Source organism: Pelophylax lessonae (genome assembly GCF_965119305.1).
Source record: "Pelophylax lessonae genome assembly, chromosome: 2".
Taxonomy (NCBI): domain Eukaryota; kingdom Metazoa; phylum Chordata; class Amphibia; order Anura; family Ranidae; genus Pelophylax; species Pelophylax lessonae.
In genome coordinates, this window is record NC_138769.1 from 185,496,538 (window position 1) to 185,523,058 (window position 26,521).

The 26,521-nt window shown below is 39.6% G+C and overlaps 1 protein-coding gene across 1 annotated transcript in view; it reads left to right on the forward strand.

Annotated features, from left to right (window-relative positions):
• LOC309546493 (acetylserotonin O-methyltransferase-like) overlaps positions 1–25,137 on the forward strand; it is an 84,218-nt gene extending 59,081 nt beyond the window's left edge. The window contains exons 5-8 of the mRNA XM_082246232.1: positions 6,568–6,686; positions 8,570–8,710; positions 17,260–17,382; positions 24,822–25,137. Of these exons, the coding sequence (XP_082102358.1) occupies positions 6,568–6,686; positions 8,570–8,710; positions 17,260–17,382; positions 24,822–25,033 (595 nt within the window). The 3' untranslated portion in view covers positions 25,034–25,137. The remainder of the gene's footprint in view (positions 1–6,567; positions 6,687–8,569; positions 8,711–17,259; positions 17,383–24,821) is intronic.
• The last annotated feature ends 1,384 nt before the right edge of the window (positions 25,138–26,521 follow it).

Here is a 26,521-nt window from a genome sequence, read left to right on the forward strand (position 1 = left end):
CTGCAGCAGAGCCACGCATTCCATGCTTGGCAGCCGCCAGCAGGTTTACCCAATGCGCAGTGTAAGTTATATACCTGCCCTGACCGTGCTTTGCAGACCAGCTATCAGTGGTCAGATGGACCCTTGCCCCAACACTGTGTGCCAGACGTGACATGATTTCCTTTTCCACAATAGAGTACAGGTTGGGGATTGCCTTTTGTGAAAAATCATTTCGGCCCGGTACCTTCCACTGCGGTGTCCCAATAGCGTCAAATTTTTGAAGGCCTCAGACTCCACCAGCTTGTATGGTAAAAGCTGGCGGGCTAAGAGTTCCGACAAGCCAGCTGTCAGACGCCAGGCAAGGGGGTGACTCTGTGAGATTGGCTTCTTACGCTCAAACATTTCCTTGACAGACACCTGACTGTGGGCAGGTGACGAGCAGGAACTGCTGAAGGTGAGAAGCAGAGGGGCGGGTTGTTGATAGGGGGCATGGAGGACAGCAGTGGTTGACGTGGCTGAAGATTCTGGACCAGGAGGAGGATGGTGGCTTTCAGTTTGTGTGCTGCTTTTACTCATGTGTTGATCCCATAGGTGTTTGTGATGTGAGATCATGTGCCTTCGCAAAGCAGTTGTACCTAGGTGGGTGTTGGACTTCCCACGACTCAGTTTCTTTTGGCACAGGTTACAAATGGCATCGCTGATATCAGAGGCAGACACACAAAAAAAATGCCACACTGCTGAGCTTTGCAAGGACGGCATTCTGGTGGTGGCAACAGCTTGCGTTGATTGGCGTGCTGTCTGGCTGACCCCGGGTGCCGAATCTACATGCTGTCTGACTGCGCCACTAGCTCCTTGCGATGACCTCCTCCCCCTGCTTCCAACTCGTCTCCTCCTCCTCTCTGTCTCCCCATCTGAACTTTCCCCCTCTTCTTCTGCTCTTCGAGCAGGCATCCAGGTGACATCCACAGACACATCGTCATCATCAGCCGCTTCACTTGACAACTCAGCAAAGGCAGCAGCAGCAGGTACAACATCATCATCATCATCATCACAATGTACGTCCATGTGTATAATGCTGCCTGACTGAGACATATCCCCGTTATCTACATCCTCTGGCACTAATAGTTGCGCATCACTTATTTCTTCCAACTGATGTGAAAATAACTCCTCTGACGGATCAAGTGAAGCGGCTGTGGTGCTAGTGTTGTTGGTGGTGCCGGCGGGCTGGCGAGTGGTAAATTGAGAGGTGCCCGAAGCTGAGCTGGAGGAGGATGGTGCATTAAGGTTCCGAGCGGAAGCTGTAGATGACTGGGTGTCCTGTGTAAGCCAGTCAACTATGGCCTCAGAATTTTTTGAGTTCAGGGTCTGTGGTGGCCTTTGAACACTGGGCATTATTCTAGGGCCTAAGGATCACAGCACCACGACCACGACGGCCCTTGCGGGGTGGCCTGCCTCTGCCTGTCATTTTTTTTTTAATGTGTTGTACTATGAGTGCAAGGTGCTGTGCCACCCTATAGGAGTGTTGGGCAGTGGGTACAGTACACTCTGTGGACCTGACAGTTACTGGCACCCAGGCAACTGCAATTAAAAAATATATATATATTTTTTTACTTTGCAAGCTGCTGTGCCACCTTATATATCAGTGGTGGGTGGGCAGTGGCACAGTACACTCTCTGTGGACCTGACAGTCACTTGCACCCAGGCAACTGCAATTAAAATATATATATATTTTTTTACTTTGCAAGCTGCTGTGCCACCTTATATATCAGTGGTGGGTGGGCAGTGGCACAGTACACTCTCTGTGGACCTGACAGCAGTCACTGGCACCCAGACAACTGCAATTAAAAAAAATATATATTTTTTTTTACTTTGCAAGCTGCTGTGCCACCTTATATATCAGTGGTGGGTGGGCAGTGGCACAGTACACTCTCTGTGGACCTGACAGCAGTCACTGGCACCCAGGCAACTGCAATTAAAAAATATATATATTTTTTTTTACTTTGCAAGCTGCTGTGCCACCTTATATATCAGTGGTGGGTGGGCAGTGGCACAGTACACTCTCTGTGGACCTGACAGCAGTCACTGGCACCCAGGCAACTGCAATTAAAATATATATATATATTTTTTTTTACTTTGCAAGCTGCTGTGCCACCTTATATTTCAGTGGTGGGTGGGCAGTGGCACAGTACACTCTCTGTGGACCTGACAGCAGTCACTGGCACCCAGGCAACTGCAATTAAAAAATATATATATTTTTTTTTACTTTGCAAGCTGCTGTGCCACCTTATATATCAGTGGTGGGTGGGCAGTGGCACAGTACACTCTCTGTGGACCTGACAGCAGTCACTGGCACCCAGGCAACTGCAATTAAAAAATATATATATATTTTTTTTACTTTGCAAGCTGCTGTGCCACCTTATATATCAGTGGTGGATGGGCACACAGTGGCACTGCAGTGGGCACAGTACACTCTGTGGACCTGACAGTCACTGGCAGCCCAGGCAACTGCAATAATAAAAAATATTTTTTTTTTTCAATTTGCAACAAGATGCTGTGCCACCGTATATATATCAGTGGTGGGCAGTGCACTGCAGTGGGTACAGTGCACTCTGTGGACCTGACACAGCACTCACTGCAATTATGACAGAGGAAAAAAAAAATATTTTTTAAAATGCAAGGTACTGTGCCTGTGCCACCCGAAATGAGTGTGGTGTGCACACAGTACAGTCTGTGGTAGGTCTGTGGCCTCTCACACACAGCGGGCAGGCAACTGCAGTGTACAATAGATATATATATATATATATATATATATAAAGAAAAAACTCTATTACCTTACCAGCCCTTAAAAGGGCTTTTGGGGACACTATATATATATATATGTATATATATAAATAAAAAAAATTCCTCAATTACCAGTCCTTAAAAGGGCTTTTGGGGACACTAGATATATATATATATATATATATATATATATATATATATATATATATATATATATATATATAAGAAGAAAAAACTCAATTACCAGCCCTTAAAAGGGCTTTTGGGGACGCTAGATATATATATATATATATATATATATAAAAAAAAATTACACAAATACCAGCCCTTAGAAGGGCTTTTTGGGGTGCTGTCCTTACAGCAGTAGTGGACCAAGAACACTGCAAGACCAGGAACACTGACTAACTGTCCCTAGCTTAACAGCAGCAGCAGGAGCAGCAGCTCTCCCTACTCTCACTACACACACTGCTTCAGAATGATCTAAGATGGATGCTGCCCTTGCTTATTTATAGGAGGTGGGAGGGTGTGGGAGGGAGGTATGCTGATTGGCTGGAAATGTGCCTGCTGACTGTAAAGTTCAGGGTCAAAGTTTGCCTCAATGATGTATTATGGGGGGCGGACCGAATCTCTGTTTTCAAGGGTTTTCAAGGGTTATTAGTATTATTGTCAATGATTTGGGAGAATTCCTTCGAGTTTAACAAATTCCAGCCAACAGACCCAGGTTTTTGGGGAATTTTTTAATAACACAAGTAAGCGGAGTGTTTTGAATTTCCAAGTGCAGACTTTGTAAATTGTTCAGACACTTTGTCCCAACAAAGGTAACATATTGGGGAGGCAGTGTCAATATACAATCAAAAGTTGCTACATTATAGGTCACATAGTAGTCCAAGGGCAGTGAAATTGAACTTGTACAGCTTTAGGCCCCTTTCACATGGGGTGGATCCGTTTTGATGGACTCCGCTTACTCAGCGGGAATCGCTCCACTGTTCCCGGCTGAACAGGGGGGTGACAGGTCTGTCTCCACTCACTGTCCAGCTCTCCTCTATGGGGAGATCGGATGAAAACATACAGCCTGTCCGTTTTCCTTCAATCCGACCCGCTGGACGGATGGTGAACGTATCACTATATGCCTGCTTTCAGCGGATCTTGTCAGCGAAAGTGAAAGTAAAAGAAAATCCCAAATTTTGGGTTGTCTCTGGGACAGGAATAGTGTGGATATCTTCTATTGGGGGCAATTACTCTGGTAACCCTGGTGAGAAACAAGGGATATCTTCACTTTAGAGGGAGTGTCCCTCACTTCCTGTTTTGGCTATGGGACAAGAAGGGAAGGGAAATCTCCCCAATGGGACACAGATGGAACACAGATGGCACAAAAAAAAAAAAACCTTACAGGGGTTATAATCCTTCCTTCCTTAATCTGAAATGGAATAACAAAACAAAAACAAAAAAGCATTGCTTTTTAAAGGGACTGTAAAATTAGTGATCTCTAGAAGTCCTGTGCTATATGTCTCCAGACTATAATTGTCTCTTGAAGCATGTTCCCCATATGCAACAACCCCGATTGATGATGGCACGATTGTCTGCTCTCACGGCCGAGTGTTCATTTTACAAAAATGAGTTTCAATGATTTTGTATATAGTGTATGGCCAGCATTAGTTTGCTTTGTCTATATCACGTGAACAAATCTTACCAACCACTGCAAGATTTCTTACAAAGAGCATTCCACAGAAATCTAAAATGTTGTTGTAGATGTAGGTGAGGTAAGTGGTTTCCATATCTTTTTGCAATTCAAATTGTGAGATCTTCACACTCCACTTTTGGGCTGCACACTGTTTACAATTGTTAGTAGGTCCTTTTCTGAGGGCATTCAACCATTAACCTTGCTCTAACCTAATCCTGAAAATTAACACTTCACTCTAAAACCTAACCCAACACTAAGCTCATTAAAACATATCCCTATGTCTAGCCCCACACTTAAACTTACTCCTTACATTAACCCCTAGCAATAAATTAATACTTTTAAATTAATTCTTAGCTTGACCTGAAATCTTAATCATAATCTTCACTAGGAACAGCGATGATCCATTGGGTTATTAGTTCCGAAATGGATTTGAAAGAGGTTACGCATCTGATGGGTTTACAGGGATGGATACAGTCAGTTGTGTATAGTACAATAGATAGTTTCTCCATTGACCAGTTGACCAAGGTTGACTCTTTGTGTATGGTCATATTTGTTTAGCGATAGGCTAACTCAGATTGATGTGTAAGAACAATTTACTAGACGACAAGTGATGTACAGGTTGATGTAAAACATATATATGTATTGGAACAATATTGTATTGATTGTTTTAAAAAGGGGATCTTTTGTAATTGCAGTAAAGAATAAAGACAAAGTGATTTTTTGACACTATATATGGATAATTATAATTTGTTAAATGTTCTCAATAATCAATTTCTCCTGTCATGGTGGTTTTCCAATTTAGTTTTTACTATAGATTACGATTAAGGATGGAGGTGAAATTGAAATGAGCATAGTGAAGTATTATAGGAATTTTATGACGAAATGTCTATTTAGTTTAATTTTGCTTTGTGTCAGGGTCCCTGATATACAGACTTCACAAGGGGTGGATGCTGAGAGTGACAAAGTTCCCACCTTCCAGTCTGTGAAAGGGCTCAGCCACTTAGACTCCAAATAAATGCATGAGCAAAGCACCGGCTTGCTTTACAGTAAACTTTTGGCCAGGCTATTGGCATTCCAGTGTTATGTTCCTAATAAGCAATGGCCTAGGTATTTGTAGGCACTGTTGAGAAATTCAAGGGAAGCACTGGAGTCATCCAAATCAAGTCTCTTATCTTACCCTGTTTGCTCCTCCCTCCCAGAGCGCCTGCTCTGTGTTTAAATTAGAGGTTAGAAAGCTGGAAGGCAATCAAGTTAATTATGAGAGGGGAGAGCTGAGTGTGTAAAGCCATTAGGAGACGAACTTCCATTTTCTGCTGTGAATGTGTCCCTACAGAGGTCAGTGAAAACTTGTTTGAAAGATCATTTACTTCTTGTGAAGAGTATGTTCACTTTAATTTGGCCATATGATGAAAAATGTATAAGCAGTGCTTACCTCCAGTGAACATTGCCTTTTAAATATATCCAGAGATATAAATATCCAATCTTGAATGCAAATAATAACCCCTAAAAAGTTAAAGTTAGCGCTGCCCTCTACTGGCTACTGAGCTTGCATGTTGATTAATGATGTTACCCATCCCATTATGTTTCTCAAAAGAGGCTTGAGAATCGGAAGGCCTTAAGGCCAAACACCACTTTTACAGGAAAATGCATATAAACGTAGCTGCCTATATATTTGATACCCTTATTATTTTGGTATGCAGTTTGATTGAATACTGAAAGTATGTTTTGTAAATGCATTTTTTTTTTCATTGTACTGAGTCTAGATTGCCTTGTGGCAGGCCAACTTTAGTAAATTACTGTATAATGTGCAAAAAGGCCAAAAGTTAAAATAAAAATGTATCTCCTATTAAAATGTCTTCAAGGCTACATGTTTTGTAGTATCAACATATACTGTAGTTTTTAATATGTCTTACTCAGTAAAAAAATATAAAGGGCATTGATGATTTACTGTATATGCAAAGTACAGTAATCCATAGCAACTACAACAACTAATTAGAAACTATTTTTCAGTGACCTGGCTACAATTAACCCATTTTTTTGGGTCATTATACTTTACATGTTATTGGCAGGAAATATCTGGCTCTTTTCTATGGAAAAAGCTTATGCTTAAATTTATTATCATTTAGGTCAGAAGAGGAGATGGTGTCTTTCATGCATCATATGGACTCCATATGGAATATATGTGGAAAGGATGTGATACAGGCGTTTGACCTTTCTGAGTTCCACACCATCTGCGATCTTGGAGGTAACATTAAGATTCTGATTTTAAATTGTTAATGTGGAGATTCTGCAGTTCAAATAAGCAGAAAAAGAGCAACGGTTAGAATAGTCTGAGCCAAATCTCCCAAATGTAGGTTACAAGACACATGACAGCAATCAGCTCTAAATTTGTATTTTAATTTTTCTTCAATAAACTGAAGTTTACTTTAATTATTATAGAGTAGTAGTCTGTATAACTCCTTCATTACAAGGCCATCTTTCAATTTCCAGTGCTTTGGTAGTTCGACAATTACTCAGTCATGCAACACTGTAACCCAAATTAATTTTATATAATTTTTTTTGAGACAGCTAGAGCTTTCTTTTGGTGGTATTTACCAATCTCTGGGTTTTTTTTTACTGTATAAAGAAATAAAATGAAATTAGTTTTCCTTAATTTATTTTTCAAAACATATCAAATAAAAATGCCAGGATGGACCAAAACCCCTCCAAATGAACCATCTTTGGAAGTAGACATGACAAGGTGATCTAATTTTTCTCAAATTTTTTGGGCAATGACTCCCATAGACCTGGAATAGTCCGCTTTTGGACCATGGGGTAGTGGCGTTTTTCATAGGAACGAAGAATCAGGGAAAATTACATTTCTCCTTACCCCTAGACAAAACAAGAAGTTGACTCGTGCAGTGCGAGCACAGCCCCACTACATGGGGACACTTTTGCCCATAGCCAGAAGCCAGTAGCTATAGCAGTAGAAAGGTTCACATAGTAACCAGCCAGAGAAGTATACAAGCAGGTCCCCCAGGCAGATGATGCAGACTCATCCAAGAAGGGAAGTCTCAGCACTAACTGGTCTTCACCAGAGCACCTGATGGTGTAGATGGGCTTTTCAGCCTGCTAGTGCCAGGATGCAGTCCTCAGGATTGCCCCACCAGGAAGTGAGCAAGCCATGGTCTTTTAACACATTCAGGCTGGGATCAAGCAGAAGTGTAGTCAAAGAACAAACCTATAGTCTATAATGATTGGTTGCAGGTTTGGATCCAGTGGAAGAGTAGTCAATTAACCAGCCAAATATCAGTAATGAGTGGACAGCAGCAGGGGCACAAGGAGCAAGTTATTGGCTGGAAAAGAGCACAATAATCTGGCAAACAGGAAGTGCAGAGAGATAGGAAGGACATTTTTCAGGAGGAGCAAAGATGTTTTTAGGAGGAGCAAGGACTTTAAGATATACCAGAAACAAGATATGAAATATGGTTGTCCAAGGGATCAGGCAGAGAGCTGTCCAGCACAGTAAGAAGAATTACTACAAAGCTCAACAGAGGTCCTGGGTTCAAATTCGGATTCTGAAAGGAGGATGCTTGAGGTGAAGGGTTAACATACAGCTTACATCCTGTGACAGGATGCAGATGAGATGTAAGGAGAAGAGAGAGGATTTATACAGTTAAAAAAAAAAAAAGATCCCAAGATCACTGTCCCTCACCAAGAATCTGCTGCTGCATGTGATCTGTAACTAATGAATGATCATTCATTATTTCCTCCCTGTTCCCCCTTCCTCAGTTGTGAGTGGAAGGAGCGGGCTCTACCATGTAAACAATAGTACTGTTTGCATTTGTGATCACTGTGATTGCTCATCACAATAATTACAAGGTACAGAGCTGCTTGGATCAGCTTTGTACAGTGGCTCAGATCACAGCCCATAATGGGTACCCTGGCCGCCCAAGGGGGATTTTTGATTGTCTGTTAATAAGTGGCACTTCAGAAATAAACATCCACAACTTGCCATTTATAAACATAGGATGTTAGTGAACTTGTTATAGAAAATGTATAGTAAAATCACAGAAAACCCAGACGAACATGTTTTGTTAATTTTTGCTGGCTAATTAATCTACTTCACAATGAATATATTTTTAACAGGATGTTCGGGAGGTTTTGCAAGAATATTTCTATCCACAAACCAAGGGGCTACAGTTACTATAATGGACCTACCAAGGGTGGTACAAACAGCTAAGAAATATTTTGTAACTGATAACGATCCACATATTTCTTTTCATGAAGGTATATTTTATTTTATCCTGTAACATGATATAAAAATGATAAGAGAAAGACACAAATATATTTGCTGAAAGCACCAACATTTTTTGCACAATATAAATTTTCAGGTTAGTGTTGTTTTCATGGTTGGTTATTTTATTAGCATCACAGCTAAATTTCATGTTCAGGAAGAATTAGCAAGGTTACTGATCCTTCATCATAATTTTAAGATTGCTACAAATATTAACCAATTTAGTATACAGCTGTCTTGCTCTGATTAGGTGATCCAAAAATGTCAACTTTCCTTGAGGCAATAAAACAATTTCGGGTACAGTTCCGGGAAAACAGGGCATGTTTTGGCAATAGAAAAATATCCTTAGAAAACAGAACAGGATCATGATATATAGAGTTGAAGAATGCACACACTGGAACAGGAAGAACAACTAGAAGCACCCAAGACATTGAAACACATAATAATGCTTAAAATCCAAAATCACCAAAAATACATAGCAACTCTCTGGCATTGTTTTCTACATTTAAAAAACAATATTTATAGTTCAAAATTAAAAATTATGAAATAACTACTTTGTAATAATGAAATATTAATATTTAATTGTGGATAAAGTAAGGGAGAGTTGTAACCCCATCTTTTTTTGTCATCTGTGTTCTATTTGGGGGATTTCATTTTACTTCCTGTCCCATTGCCAAAACAAGAAATGAGAGGAAATCTCTCCAAAGTGAGACAATCCTTGGTGGTCAGCAGAGTCACCAGAACTACTGTTCCCATTAGAAGATTTTCCTTCATTATTATTCTTATTGATAACGGTCACCAGGATAAATAGAGGTGATGAAACAAGGGCAAAGACAAAAATAAAATCGTGACAGGAATACTAAACTCTTCCAACTCTATCTAAAACTGAAAAAATGCCTTTGGTTATTCATTAAAGCTTATCTCCAGGCATAAATTTTAAAAAAATAACATTCCAACCCTGCCCTTTTTACATAATGAAGAATATATTGTTCATTTTACTAGGAAATAATCTAATACAGAGGAATATTTACCTTAATCCACAGTCTCACGGTTTTGTTTCCAAACTGTTTCAGTTGCAACGACCAGTCCCCTGAAGCTGTTTCTCTCGCTGTTCCCTCAAGTCTTTTCACCACCCTGACATTTGTAGATAACCCGCTTTAGGAAGCTTTGTTTCTGCCTCATTTAGTCTCCCTGCTTAAAAACAGTTGAGATAAATTATTGCCCTCATAAGGATTGTGTTGTTTTCAATTAGTTGGTCAACTGATTTCTAAGAATTTATTATGAGGACTAGGTTACCTTGAGGCTAGGTCAGCATGCAGGGGGCATGTATAAAATGTTGTGCTAGAACTTACCAAGTGCCAACAAAAAAGAAAGATACTGTACAGGATTGTGGTTAGGCTAATTTACCAGATGATGCCTATTTTCAGTGATCACAGGTCTGAGACCCTAGTAACCACCCCTCATACTCATTAGTTTTTAAGGTCCCTTACTCATTCCCATTGATTCCAGACTTAGTCCGCAGATGGTCTCACTAAACACCTGAGGCTCATATGACATTGGGGCCCAGGTTGTAAGAAGCCAGAGAAACCTTTTCTACTACCACCAAGCAGGTCAACGCTTCTCTATTGGCCCTCACTCATTCCCAACCAGAGGCATTTGTAGTATCCCCAGTCTCCAAGTATTCGCTGTACTGTTAATCTCTTACAAAGGGTAGACGGCTAACCATCACTTATAACAGCAGCATAAACCATTACCATAAAGCTGCATGTACATTCTCACCAAGTCAAATATGGCTTTGTGCTAAACCTCTTTGCATAATTTTGTGCTTATAAAACAGTCAATTGTTTCAATAGTTTTTTTTCTGAAATATAGTAGATGCTAAATGTACATTAGAACTAGCACATAGCTCATTATATTGTCAGGTGTTACAGGAGAGTGCTTCGCTACTTATAAAACTGACATGAACATATCCATGCCAGAATTTCCAAACTTCTTCTCTGTCTAGGGGTTCGGCTGGGTTCTAAAGGGGGAAAGCATATATGCACACTCGGTGCCCTACATTTTTGTCCACCTCTCGATATCACCTTTCTTAAAAGCCCATCCCTTAAAATTTCTTGTTGAGTGACAGGGACCATTCCTCTTAAAGGGGTGTAACGCTACCCCTGAAGGAGCCGCTTGGTAATTTTGGGTTTTATGTTCTGTGCCTCAACTCCAAGAACAACCTCAGCCCCTTCGGCACACTTGGTTGAAAGAAAACTGCTACAAGCACTTAAAAGAATAGCAGTGTGGATACCTTTTAGTGGTAAATTAACTCAATGTATTGGTAAAAGTTAGAGTAAATGATGGTTTGAGCATACTGTAAAGGAGTATACAGTAGGCAGATACCTACACAGCCCGCTGGACAATGTTATCACTTTGCCAAGGTATCTAAGAGTTCTGCACCACTAGACTGGAATTACTAATAAATCAGCAAAGTCAACAATAAACAGTGCATAGAAGCCTTAACTGGAATGTAAATAATAGCAATTTAACTGGTTTAAAGTACTCTCTAGGAAAATGGCTAGGATATAGTGCAGTGTTTCCAGATAGGTACCTCTTTGCATAAACAATAGGTATAGGTCTCTGTGTAGTAGCTGTAAAGGGGCCGTCTTTAGTACTAACTCTTCAGCTGGCCAGCACTAGGGCCCAGTTGTACTGTTGGTGCACATGAGAGGCAGCCAGAAAGCTTCTAGATGGCTGTATGGTCAGTTCTTAAAGGGCTTAGTCTCTCTAGCAGTAGATAGTTAATCCGAACAGCAGCAGCTCACCAGTCCAAGCGATGTTGCAGCTAACCATCTAGTCTAACACAGCAATTAGTCCACTCTCTGCTCTGTGCCTAGGTGACTCTGTCTCTTTGCACTTCAGAATTCAGTGTACTGGACCCCACTCAGGCCCCTGATAAGCAGCAGTCATGGTGCATACTGGACAGCGATGTGCGCTTTCCAGTCTCCCTCACGGCAAAAGGAAGTTGTGTCCTGTACAGACTGAGAAAATGCAACTCTTTCCCCTCTTGGAAATCTCTCTCTGGGAAATGCAGTTTAATAGCTCTTGAATACAGAAGAAACTCCAGTTTTAGTAAGTCAACCCCAGTATGTTGTAAGAGAAAGGCTATTGCCTTTTAATATATCTGATTCTATTCAGCACAAATTTTTTTTTAACTTAGTTGTCTTTCACATCTAAACCATAGTATGAATGTAATTTTTAAAAACTTAAAGACTAAAATTTCAGGTTATGAATTTAACACCACAAGTACTTCTGTGATACTTTAAGGATTATTAATACATTAAACAGTGTAGCTGTAATTAATGAGTTTCTGGCAGACACTGTTCAACCTAGACATCCCATGTTAAATAATGTCTATTTTCTACAGATGGCAATCGTTTGGCTACAAATATTATTCAAGATTCCAACCCCTTCTCAAGAGTTCCTATTTTAAGGTTTAGATATTAATCATCACATGGCAATATTTATCACTATTGTTACAGAAGTATGGCTTTCAGGGTGCATTACTCCATGGCTTTAATGCTCTATATGCTTCCCCTAAGACTTGTTTTCTTCGCTCTTGAAAAAGGCAATAGGCAGGACTGTCCTCTTTCTCCCCTGCTTTTTGTCTTAGCGATTGAGCCACTCGCTATGGCTATAATTCAAAACAATATGGACTGGCGCTATAACAGTATAAAAACATACGTGTATATATAACAATAAATGGAAAAAGTGCACTCGTGTATCAACTCATAAAAGTGCATGTGCAAGCAATCATAATGAAAAATATGAGAGTGAGTATACAAAAATATTAGTGCAAATAATCTGACAAGTGAAATTATGATATTCACAAACAAATATATATAGTAAAGCCAAAACGATATATAAAAAAGAAGTCCAAACAATAGTGATGGAGAAAGTCTGCTTGCCCCATGAATAGAATGATCCAAAAGTCGTAGTGAAAACAGTACAGTCTCCCAACAACCGATATCCAACATTAAGTGCAATGGCCGCTCACCTTAAGGTAAATTATCATAGCGTATTCCCAGGATCAAAGCAGTGAGGAAATACTGAGCTTCTTGTCTCAGACCATAGACCGGAAGTGAAGTCATCCTGCTCCTTTCTTTGGGAGGAGCTTGTGACGTCACTTCCAGTCTACGGCCGAAACCGGAAGTCAGAATTTCCTCTTCTTTTATCCTGGGACCCCATTGGTCCATTTTGCTGTTCCATCTAAACACATCAGTGTTACCGTAAGTTACTATATATTTTACTAGAAGTCGTTATCTTGCATTTTACACTATGGAGACCATGTTTTATTTTGCATGAGCGGAGAACTGTCTACAAAGGAGTGAATTCCCTCAACCAACTATTGTTTTCATGTGAACACGCTATGACAGATTAATACAAAAATACGGGTAGTGCTAGTGATTGATCAAAAAATTACATATGAAAATTATGTGAAAATATACACCACTAGTAAATAACATTAAAAAAATAGCTAATAACATAAAACTGAAAGTGCATAAAGTCAATAAAAAATGTCCATAATAAGACAAAAAACAATTTCCGGTGATGAAAGCAAGCACATATTATCAGGGAGGAACCACAAGTCCTAGCATGCAGATAAGAGCTGGGACTTATGGTTCCTCCCTGATAATAAGTGTTTGCTTTCATCACCGGAAATTGTTTTTTATCTTCTTCTGGACATTTTTATGGACTTTATGCACTTTCAGTATGTTATTAGCTATTTTTTATGTTATTCACTAGCGGTGTATATTTTCACATAATTTTAAATTTTCATATGTTATTTTTTATTAATCACTAGCGCTACACGTATTTTTTGTATTTATTGTTGGACTTTTTCTATTGGTCTGTGTGAGCTGCTATTTATTTGTTCACTTATTCAATTTTACTAACTGCACTAATATTTTTGTATACTCACTCTCAGATTTTTCATTATGATTGCTTGCACATGCACTTTTATGAGTTGATGCAGGAGCGCACTTTAGTTTCCCCATTTATTGCTAAATTTACATGTATGTTTTTTATACTGTTATATCGCCAGTCCATATTGTTTTATATTAATTGTATCATGTGGTGACACTATAGGAATTGGCGGCTATATTCTATTATATTATGTTATAGCATTCATCTAATTCAGCTAATTTCAATATTGGCCTTACCTGCAGTATTATATGGTAGCACATTGGTATATTAGTTATATACAGTATATGGCTATAACTTGCCACCTGGACATAATGGACTACTCTAAATGGCTTAGACAAATGTTGAAAATGTGATCCTTTTAGATCTCATTTTTGGAAAGAGTTGTTGCATGACAGATCTCCCCAAATTATTATATCTGTTTAGAGATTTGCCAATTCGACACCGTAAGTCCTACCTGTTACAGATTCAGGCAGAGGTTAAAATATTCATTTGGCAAAATAAACCACCTAGATGTGCTAGAACCATTTTATACCGTTCACACAACAGGGAAGGCTTGGTCTACCACAAATCTGGCTATATTATCTGGCCTCCCGGTTGGCGCAGATGGCCTAATAGAGTATTTTGGATTCTAAGGTCCCATGATTCAGATTTGTGAGTTTCTCAATCCTCCGGGGCTATTCTGGTCTAATTCAGTGCCTATGAATGCACTTTTGAAACATAACACAGTAGTTACTCTATCTCTTAAACTTTGGTGCCTTTATAGGGACACATTTCAGTTCATCTCAAAGATTTCACCATGGTATTCATTTTGGGGAGACCCTGGATTTGCACTGGTCTTTTCCAGACCTGCAGCATTCCACTGGTGGAAAACCCGAATACTGACTTACCTTTCTGATTTTCAGGGGGGGTTCTAGTTTTGTGTTCTTTGTTAAATTACATAATTTGAGGTCAGTTCCCCCCTCAAAATGTTGACGCTTGATTTTTTTTTTCTAAATCCGATATTTGTTCATTGACTTATCTAAGAGCAGTAAGCACAAAACACATACTCAACCCATGCACACAACACTAGTCTAGTTGCAGTGGGTCAAAAAAGGTAATAGAAACATAATTAACATGTAAAATGTATATGGTATAAAGACAGATAAAATAATGTCACCTGAGTTGTTACAAACCTAAAATTGATTTTTAAATCAGACATTAAAAACAGAGGGTCTCGTTGCACACATTTGAAAATTTATGTGGAAACCGCAGTGCCCATGAAAAGGCTCCCTTTATACTGCCATCCTAACACTATAGTTTTCAGAGTCTCCAAGTTGAAGCATATATAGCAGAAGAGAAACTAAGGGCAGGATTGCCCAGAGGGGGGCCAACCTTCCTACAAGGCACAGGGACACTTTGGAAGCCCAGCAATAGTACAATGGCAGCTGAAGGCATCTAGTGTGCCCCCCACCCAAACTTAACGAACAAGCTATACAAAAAGATGGCAACCACCCCAATTTATAACTAGCCTTTGCAGTAAGGTGCACATGAAAGGGCACATCCCAAACCAAATTTTACCAACACACTTACCAGCTAGCCAGCAAAAAAAAAAACAGATTACCAATTCATGTTAAAAACAGGGGGTTTCTTTGCATATGTAACACCCTCCTAGGTAGGTGCTAGGTAACCTATAGGGGAGACCTTGTTTGCTTATCAGCAGGGTCCAATTATTCAGTCAGGTTGTCATGTGTTCTCAGGTGTGACTTTAGAGTTGGGGAGTCTCCCCACTGTATCCAATGAGGGCTCTCATTGGACAGTGGAGGAAACCTGACCAATAGCGCACCAGGGTTTGTATCCATCCCAGAGGGGCATATTCTGCCACAATGCATGCTGGGAGGGGGATATAAGTCTGAGGGGAGCACATGACAAGGGGTCTTTGGCGGGAAGCAGAGTCCCAGGAGGAGGGTGACGTCTGTCTCTCTTCCTGTCAGTGTGAGGAAAAGTGTCCTTGGAGGTCAGCCTAGAGGACAGAAGGTTGAGCTGAGCTGCAGAGAGGGATCCAGTGTGCTGAGGACCGTGTGGAGCTGTTGGGGTTGGAGTTTCCAGGAAAGCAGAGTCGTGAGTACTGTGAACTGCCCCGGGGTCTACCTAGGATAGGAGGCTATTCCAGGAGGTCAAAGGGATCCAGGAGCCAGCTAACCAGGAGGAAGCTTAGAAAGGGGGTGCCTGAGTCTAAGCCCTCAAGAGAATTCAGTGAGAGAGGGTGCCAGTGTGGGCCCTGAAGTGTTAAGAGTTGCAGCAGTGTTACAAGTAGCTACCTCAGCCAGGAGGGCTAAAGGGAGCTTTACAAAAGGACTTTGTGTCACCGGGGAGTGTCAAGGTCAGTTCATTGTTAACAAGACAGCAAGTCAGCGTTAACAAGTGCCAATCGTCGTTGACCGGCATCCGGCCGGCATCAAGTCAGCGTTAAGAGCCATTTTCTCAGTTGTCCCGTTACATTGTGTATAGTCGAGCCAGAGGAGTATCCCACTCATTCCCTTCTCCCATCCAAGTTCCTAAAATAAATACAAAACCCAAAGATGCTGGACTGTTTCTTGTCTCAGTGCTCACACTCGGAGAACATGCTTAAATGTGCTGTTGTTACTAGCGGTAACCCTGGCAGACCCACATCCAGCACAAAGGCTCGAATTCCTGCTACACATACATGTGCAAATATATGTGGAAGCCGCAGTGCCCATGTCAAGGCTTCTCTGTATACCACGGTGCTAACTCTATAGTCTGTAAGAGTCTCCAAGTTGGAGCGAGCATATACAGTATAGCAGTGGATAAATTAGGGGCGGGCTTGCCTAGAGGGAGCCCATTCCTCCTTAAAGGCACAGCGAAACAATGGGCGCCCAACAATACCACAAATGGTAGCTGAAGGCATCCAAGTGCCTCCCACACCCCCACGCACTATGACCTCTTCACCTCAGGTTCCTATACAATTTATGAAAATGTCTGCCATAACCGCACTTGGGAAAAATGGCTAATTTTGTTCCTTTATACCTGCTTTTCCAGCACAACAGAAGATACTAAGTGCTATTAGATGGTAAACTGGGAGGCTGAAATTGGAGGAACAATCCACTTATCAAAAATAGGATGTCAGGTGGCAGAACCTTAGGAAATTCACAAAATCCCTTATGATTAGGGACACAGCCCTTAAACTGTTAACCAGATGGTATTATATGCCACTGAACATTCATGCTATCATTCCTCAGCCTCACCTTGTTTATGGCATAACACCTTTTGGCATATGGGATACTCTTGTATTTTTGTCTTTATTGATTTCATGGATGAATATGATGGTGCCCTTTTTTATATGTTTGCACTGTGAATTGTTTTTATACATTTTTTTTGTATCCTTGTAAAATGGCAGATGTATACTAATGTTTTGCATTTATTTTATACTGCCTTTGATCGTAAAAGATGTCTGCTGTAACGCTTCATTTAAAAAAAGTTTGTATCCAAAAAAAAAAACAAATAAATAAATAATATTGTCTATTTTCCACTTTGTTGTTATTTGACAATGTATTCTTTTTTTTTTTTTTTACCGAAGGAGATTTCTTTAAAGATGCCATTCCTGAGGCAGACCTATTTATTATGGCCAGGATTATCCATGACTGGGCAGAAGAAAAATGTCTGCAGCTGCTGAAAAAGATTTACCAGTCCTGCAGACCTGGTGAGCCCATAGTCTGTAGTAGGACAGCATATAATTGAAATGGATAGAATAAAATGTGCTATCATTGCAAAACTAAAGTAAATACGGCTTTACCTATTTTATTAAAGATTCCTGCCAAAGCTACTGGTATCTAAACTGATTACATATCATATTATGTTTTAGAGCTATTTCAGTAAAAGTAATAGCCATTTCCGTAAAAAAAAACTACTACTTATGGTATCTCGATGATTTTAACAGCTGCACACAATTGAAAAATATATGTAAAAAATGAGGAGCCATTCCTTTTCTTTGGTGTGTTTTTGCTGTCAGTGACAATAGAAGGTATAACCACAGAATGCCTTTCACCCATTCCCAATCACCTAAATGCAGGTTTGGCATATAGAACATATTGTTTTGTTTAGCTTAGACAGTTACTTTTTTTGGAAACCACTCTGACCTTCCAGTTTCCACTCCAAGTTGGGCAGGAACAGAGCCAAGAACTATAGCAGGAAGGAATCATCATTGAGTCCTCCAGAAATATAAGAAGTTGGCAGGTGACTTGATCTATCAGACTGTAATTATAACTGATGTATCTATTTTAGGTAGATCAGACATGGCACACTGGTGTTTTATGGATCATCTGCAGTCCTCATTGATGTAGGATTAAAAAAAACAAAAAAACAAATGCAACCCCAGTTGTTAAGTTACATTTCATTATAAAATTCTGCATCATTCAGGAAAAATGTTTTAAGGTATCCTTTCTAGGAATAAATATGGTAAATCGCAATTTTGACTATAATGTTGAAACTGAAGTTTAGCTTAAAAAAAAAGTTTTTCTCTACAGCTTTAATTATATTACTTACTGTAATAATAAAGTATGTCTCATGATCTAAAAGCTTTTGGATTCTGTAAATATTTTCACCAAAGGGTTGCCCTGTCCTCTTCCTGCTGCTGACCTTCCAGTGCTCCAGGTTTCCAGACTCAGCTGCACTATACTGTAGATGGTCTGAGGGGGACCCCTCCTGCCCTCTCCTCCACTGAGAATATTTATTTTATTGATTATACTGTCTCTAACATGAACTGTGAATGGGGGAGGCAGTCCTGTGACTGGTCAGACTCTCCCCCAATCATAGTTTAACCCAGACACCCAAAGCTGTTAACCCACATAGTGCTAGAAGTTCATCAGCAGGAAAGGGACAGGGAAGTCCTGTAGTAAAGATTTCTAAAGTCTCCACATCATTGGCTATACTTCATTACAGGTTAATAATGTAACTAAAGCTGTAGAGAAAAAATGTTTTAAACTAAATATCAGCTGTAAGTTCTGAAGTCCCATAACCTTTTTTGGCATTAAATAGGTGTGCCCCTAAATAGACGTGATGCGGCACCTAAAGAATTAGGGCCTATTCACATTACTGTGTTGCGGTAAGAGGCGCACGCATATATACAGTATATATAATTTGGCAAGGCAGCAAACACAGTTTCAGTGCAGGAGGGCTTTGGCAAATCTATAGCATAACACAAGGTACTGCCCAAACAAATAGCTCTAAATGATTGAGAGTCAATTTTTTCTTGTGTCTCTTTTTAATATTATTATCTTTTTCTGTAGGCAATGTTTAAATAAAGATATCATTTTTTGCCTGTTCAAATTTGTTGAAAAAGTCAACAATTTCCATGGGGTGTACTTAAAGAGGTTGTAAACCCACCTTAATAACTTGTACCTATAGGTAAGCCTATAATAAGGCTTACCTATAGGTACTGTAAATATCTCCTAAACTTGCACCGTTAAGGAGATATTTACATTGTATGCAGCTGATGACATCATCGGCGCATGCACTCTGAAGGAACGGCCACCTGTGCCATTCCTTCAGAGCCCCATGCTGTGAACGGTGGCCCTTTGAGAAAGCTACGGGTTTTCGTAGCGCAACGCATCAGAGACAAGCCGTACTGACGTCACTTCTGGTCTTCGGCCGAGACCGGAAGCTTCGGATCTCACCGCATCGGCGGTTGTATTGGAGACTGTCCGCACTTTATGTTCTGCTTTGATGTAAGTAGTTTGCAACTTTGATTAAATAAAGTATACCCTTCATACTGCACCATGAGAGTCTCTCTTGTTTAAGCACTAGACACAGGGATTAAGAGATATTTGCATGGACCGATCCCATGCCACTTAATCTGAAATAGCTGGAGGATATTAAGCATATGCCGGAAGACTGAGAGGAGCTTTGGATAATTATACCTAACGCTCTCTTTGAGTGTTGTGGAGGTGAGCGGCCATTGCACTCAGTGTTGGATTGCGAGCTCACCGGGACACACTCACTTTGTTGTGTTTAACTTCAACTGCAGATTGCACTGGAAGATATCACTACATTTTGTGGCACCTTGCACTTTAATCACTGCATTGGACTGATATTAGTTTAAGAGCTATTTGTGGACCTTTCATGCACTTTGAGTTTGGCACTGTCGCACTTTTGGAGTCCGTTTTGTGACACCCTATAATTGTTTACATTATTTATATCACCTTATGCTGTTATTTGCACATTTATATATTGTTTATTGTGATTCATCACTTGTATGAGTAGAAACGATTCACTATTATTAAGTTATTTGTTTTTCACCACAAAGTCACCTTGATTATATAGGAGCACTTAAATTAGGATTCTGCTCATCATTTCACTATTGGATGACCATTTGAGAATATTGGTTTTTATCATCACTGTGATTTTCCTTACTTTCACATTCTTCGTTTATCATCCAATATTATACGTATTTATTTATTTATTATCTGATCATTGTGACCTACAGTTTTTAAGACCATTGAGGATTAGACATTAATAGTTAGAAAGAGTGGTCCCCCTCATTTAGAGTTTAGCGCTGATTTTTTGCATCCTTTAGATTACTGTGATACGTGGGGACACTATCAAAATCAGCTGCTTGCTTTTGGAGGAGTTCCACGTCTATTAGTAGTGTCCATTTGCGAGCATCCATCGGGTCGCTTACCTCATTTTAGCGCATAAGTTTATTACGTTAAATAAATACCATTGATTTCTGTTCTGGAGATGCTGATCAACAGGACTAAAAGTAAGGGAGAATATTCCCCCCGGACACTAATAGCAATCAAAGCCTAACAGAGGTTTTACCCCTTCCACCTTCTATTTAAAATAAAACAATAAAAAATATATAGGCAGATATTATTCTTATTCATTAACAATTGAAAAATATAGATCCATTACTTACTGCTGATCCGGAAAATTCAAATATCATACCACAGTAGACAGTAAAATGCCTGACCTAGTGACCATCAACATCAAGCACCTGTTATAGGCACCATTCTTCTAGACATATGAACAGAGGGGAGCATAGGGTTGGAAGCCACATAGCACCTTCTTTAGGTTGTGAGGAGTATCAATCAATGGGGAGCGAGCGCTATGAAAAAACATGCCGCTGTCACTAAAAGGTGAATATATACCTTCTAAATGGCAAAACAATCAAGGGGTGAGTGCAGCGCTAAATAGTAGTTAGTAAATGCTAAATAAACAGTCCATAAATGTGAATAAAAATTGGTGTGTCATATTACGCACAGGCTGAGGAAGCTCTATCACCCTTTTGGGGCATTCTTGTGTGAATCGCGTTCTACTCTCGGACACCTGTGGAGTTCTTTGCTCTTTTTCCATTGGATATTATGATATATGGACTTTTCATGATCTGAACTTTTATTTATTTTTATTCACATTTATAGACTGTTTATTTAGCATTTACTAACTACTACCGTGTTTCCCCCGAAAATAATAAAGGGTCATATAATAATTTTGGCTACAAAAAACACACTAGGGCTTATTTTCAGGGGATGTCTTATTTATTTACCCCTATGTTTTAAAAAACCTTGAATAAAACAATAAAATGTTTTTAAAAAGGTTCCTGTGTCCCGTCTTCTCCCCTCTCTGCCCCTTTCAGTTCTGGAGTCAGCATTATGACATGCTGTAATCCCAAAAATAAACCTTGGTTAACATATCGTAAAATTATGTAATCGGTTTTGTAAAAAGAGTATATAATGTGCAGTGTGTCTTCTTTTTGGAACTTTATTGTGGCAAATACCTTATTTACAGCGCTGCTGGGTGCTCACGTGCCCCGCCAGAGCTCTACTTCCCCACTCCAAGCACTGAAGAGGGAGGGGCAGCTGACCTCAGCCGGAATTAGAGGAGAAGATCTCCGGAGGGTCAAGTGAGCACCCAGCAGTGGGGTAAATAAGGTATTTGCCACAAAGTTACAAAAAGGAGACACGCTGCACATTTTAGGGTCACAGATAAAATGAAAACTGACAGACAGTAGGGTTGATTTACTAAAACCAGAGAGTGCAAAATCTGGTTCAGCTCTGCATAAAAAGAAATCAGCTTCCAGGTTTTTGTTGCTACTGGGTAAATTCATACTCTCCATTAGTCTTGGGGACCATTGTGGGAAAATTCAAAATTTTGAGTTGTCAGCAAAAGAGGAGTAGAGGGTAACCCTTCCAATGGGACAGTTTCAGTGACAACTGTCAAAAAAGAAAGATTTCCTCTTAAAGGAGATTTTTGGGAATGTAATAAAAAAAGACTTGCATACCTACCTACCGGATGCAGCATTGTTTGGATCCTGCAAGCTGTCCCCAGCTGGCTCTAATCCAATGAACTGAGAGATCAAATGACCACTGATTGCTCAGTTTTCAGTCTTTACTGAGAAGAGAGCAGTGACTGTCAGTTGCCAGCTCTCTGCTCTGCCCCTCCAGTGCTCACTGGAGCGCCAGGCAGGAGAAGGGGCAGGAGCTGGCTCAGGCTCTCAGAGACGTGTTGTGAGGCTGAGCCAACTGCAGGTCAGGCATCTGGGTAGATCCCAACATTATTGCTGGGATGCCTCCAGAGTCTCTAGTGGGTCTGTGACGTCAGCTGACAACAGACTTTAGCCCAGAGTTGGCTGATTCTTAGTTACAAGAGAGCACAATTGAATGCACTCCTGTGACCCACAAGAGAAGTATGGCCAAAATAGCTTTGGTCATTCTTCTCTCCTGAATCCTGTTTCAGCTGGAAGTTGGAGAAATCGCCCCCTTGTGGGACACAAATGGAATGCCTTATTGCATACCTCCCAACTTTTTGAGATTAGAAAGAGGGGCACCAATTAGCAAGGCGTATGTAGGCAAATGACATACCCCTGCCACCCCCCCCGTGGATGGAGAAATAATACACAAAAAATGATTTGCTAAAACCACAAGTGTTTTTTTTACCATTTCTATCCCTATATACTGGCTTTAGAATTAACAAATGCAATGATTTAGAAATTAAATAAAAGGTTTAGCATTGTAAACTCTTTTAAAAACTTCTTATGGACCGCCCCATGCAGATATATTGCAGCAGGGCGGCCCTTCTGCGTGAAATTGCGTACCTGTACTTGATTTTCCCGCACAGGATCTGGGGCACGCGCCTCAAACTTCGACCTGCCAATCAGCGGGTCTGGCGGATGTGATGTCCTCCAGGACCCGCCGATTGCTCACAGTAGAGACAGCACGGCAGTCTGCCTATGTAAACAAGGCAGACCACCGTTCTGTCAGAGAGGAAGATGGACATATTGTGTTTCTGCTAAGCAGAAACACGGATCTCTGTCTTCCTCCGGTTAACCTTCCTAGCGGTGTTCCCGAGCGTGACTCGGGGTTAGATTTTAGAGCCAAAAGCGGTAACCCCGAGCCACACTCGGGGTAGCGCTAGGAAGATCGCTGGATCCTGGTAGAGGTTTTACTTACCTTTTCTCCGGGATCCAGCGAAGAATGCGGGCTGTATGCGGCGGCGGAGCTTCCTCCCGATCGTCTGCGAGCCCTGACTTCCGCCTCCGGCGACGTGACGTCCGCCGGGGGGGTGGAACCGGCGGCAAATTCAAATGTAAAACACACCAAACACACTGATACCATTCAAAATAAAAAAAATTAACATTACATTGCCCCCCAGTGCCCTTTCCTGCAGTTTTACTGTACTTTTTATGTAAATATATGTGTATATATATATATATATATATATATATATATATATATATATACACAGTATATATATATATATATATATATATATATATATATATATATATATATATATATATATGTATATAATAAATGTATACAGTTGGTTTGGGCTGCTCATTCACAAGAATTACATGCAAAATAATGGTACCTCTTTCAGCACCTAAAATCCAAAAGAATCATACCGCCAGGGAGGTTAAGCCACCCCCCACACAGTTAGAAAGCACTCCCTATGAGCACACTTAACCCTTTGATCATGCCTGATATTAACCCCTTCCCTGCCAGTGTCATTAGTAAAATGGATTTTTTTAGCACTGATCACTGTATTAGTGTCACCGGTCCCCAAAAAATTGTCAGGTATCCAATTTGTCTGTCGCAATGTTGCAGTCCCGCTAAAAATCGCTGATCGCCACCATAACTAGTAAAAAGTAAATAAATAAAAAATTCCATTAAATATCCCATAGTTTGTAGACGCTATAACTTTTGTGCAAACCACAAAAGTTATACCAAGTTTAATACCAAAAATACGTAGCAAAATACATATTGGCTTAAATTGATGAATAAATTTGATTTTTTTTTTTTATTGGATATGTTTTATAGCATAAAGTAAAAAATAGAAATACACACCAGGATCAGTATATGGGCGCACTACTGAAAAGATGCTATCACTGGGCCATATCAGAAAATGTACATGATCTGCTGCCACTTAAACAGAAAACATTAGAATACCATATCTACTGAATGAAAGCAAAAAATAGTAGAAAGATAATAAAGTAGATAGTGGTGCTTACAATATCCCCTGTAAAAACAAGTGAATAAATCCAAGAAGCAAATCAAAGTCCATAATAGTGTTAATAAAAGTCCATAAAAATGATAATTGATGATTCAATGACTGCCCACCACACCACGTGAATCTGTGTCACTGCTCCCTTTTGGATATCCACTCACCAAATATGTATGCCAAATACTCCCATATTGGCAAAAAAACATCAGATGCCCACTCTGGGGTTAATAATTAATCACAGGATGGGTCCAATCCTTTCAGGTGCTGCGCTGTTAGCCGCCCAACTTGGCAAGTTGGAGTTTTCGGCAGAACACCCTGACCCCTATGAAAGAATGTCCAGCTGCTACAGTGATTCGAATGGGGGGTAGGGTGTTCTGCCGAAAACTCCAACTTGCCGAGTTGGGCACCTGATGTGACGGTACTAAATGTATCAAAAACAATGAAAAAGGAAGGGAAATGCCTGTTACTACTAGCAGAGTCAAATGTTTCTGTCCTTTTCCTTATCTGCACTACAGCAGATAGAATATTTTCTTTTGCTACAAGCAACACACTTCTTTCTCTGTTTTTTTTTAATTTTATTCAAATGTTCAATATTTTACATGGCATGTTAGTAATAAAAATTGTTCCATCTCTTCTATAAAGGCGGTGCGGTTCTGCTAATTGAAGTCCTCTTAAATGAAGACAGAAGTGGCCCTCTGACTTCCCAGCTGTACTCACTGAACATGTTAATACAGACAGAAGGCAAAGAGAGGACGCCATCTGAGTATAACAAGCTCCTTACAGACTCTGGCTTCAGGGATATTCAAGTCAGCGCAACTGGAAAGTTATATGAAGCCATAATGGGAAGAAAATAAAACCAAGTGTTGATTTCCTGTTTGTAGCTACTGTTTGTTATGACTGAGCTGTAGTATCAATGCAGAAAACTGTTAGCACTAATAAACATGTTATAGTATTAATAATGGTCTAAACTGTGTGTGTTAATTCTATATATCCTGCAAATGAGCATGCTACTACTAAAAGATATTTTCTGGATAACTGGAAAACAGTATCCACTAGATGTCAGCAGGGTTTCAGTTTTTTCTGTTCTGAGCTGCCAGGATGAGAAGCGTGTTAAATAAAATTTCCCTTTTTTTTTTTATAACAAACATTTTTAATAAAAATATATATATTTTATAATACACACAAATTGCTGAAATGTAAAAGCATTACTGAAAGCACCTTCAAGTGAGAAATTTTAGCAGTGTTGCCTTCTGTTTATTACTGCAGTGTAAATATGAGCAAACTTTAGTTACATTAGATTTACGGATATCTAAAATATATGCCATAAATTTAAAAAACAAAAAAAATAAAATAAAAAAAAAAAAAAAAAAATTTCCCTTTTGCCAGACTGTACAGAATACATATCCACTGATATAAAAGCTGGAGAAAAACCAAAAACATTTGTAAGAATATTTAATAATAATATCTCGCGCTCGTACTTCATTATGTCAGAATATTTATACTGCTCTGAATATAGCAGTGTCTATTTATGGTTAATAAGCAAAGATCTGTGCAGAAGGAGAATCTCCACTTATTCCACAAATCAATATGTAGTGAATTCTTTTTAATTGATTAATTTCTTTTTAAAAGCATATACCAATCTTAGTGAGTACAGTCTACAGTATGGAATATATATAAAATATTTATTCTCAAGACATGTATTCACAATAAATGATCAAACAAGAAGTGACACAAAAAGATAACTCTTCAAAAAAATACTACTTCAAGCAATCAATGCAATGTGATGTTTAGCTCAATAATGAAAGTGAAAGTAAAACAAAGTGAAAGTGAAACGAAAGCAAGATTACCATTTCTCCAGGTATATTAAAACCATAACTATAAGGTATAGTATAAACCATAAATGAATGTTCTATATAATCAGACCACAATTGTCTGCGCAATGCACAGTCTGATAGTCACTCCACTGCAGATGAAGCGAGAATAGGCTATGCAAAACGTGAGACTAATACGCCAATAATGCACTAAATCTGATATTAATAAAAATGTATAAAAACAAAAATCAGCTATTTAGAGAAAAATCTACCATGGTTTATACGGCTGGGATTGTAATCTTATTACCCTTAAATATGCAATATAAAACATATAAGGAAGGAATAAACAATATTGAATAAACTCAAATAACATAGCAAGGCATATTTACCACACTTAAGATGGTGGCTAGCTTCAAATGGTCGTTACCAGAGTCTTAAGATGGATGCCAGTGAGGGAGGAGTTTCGTTTGGCGTCCCTCAAAGTTTCAGATGAATGATGGAGCAAGATGGAGTATGTCTGGATGAGTCTAT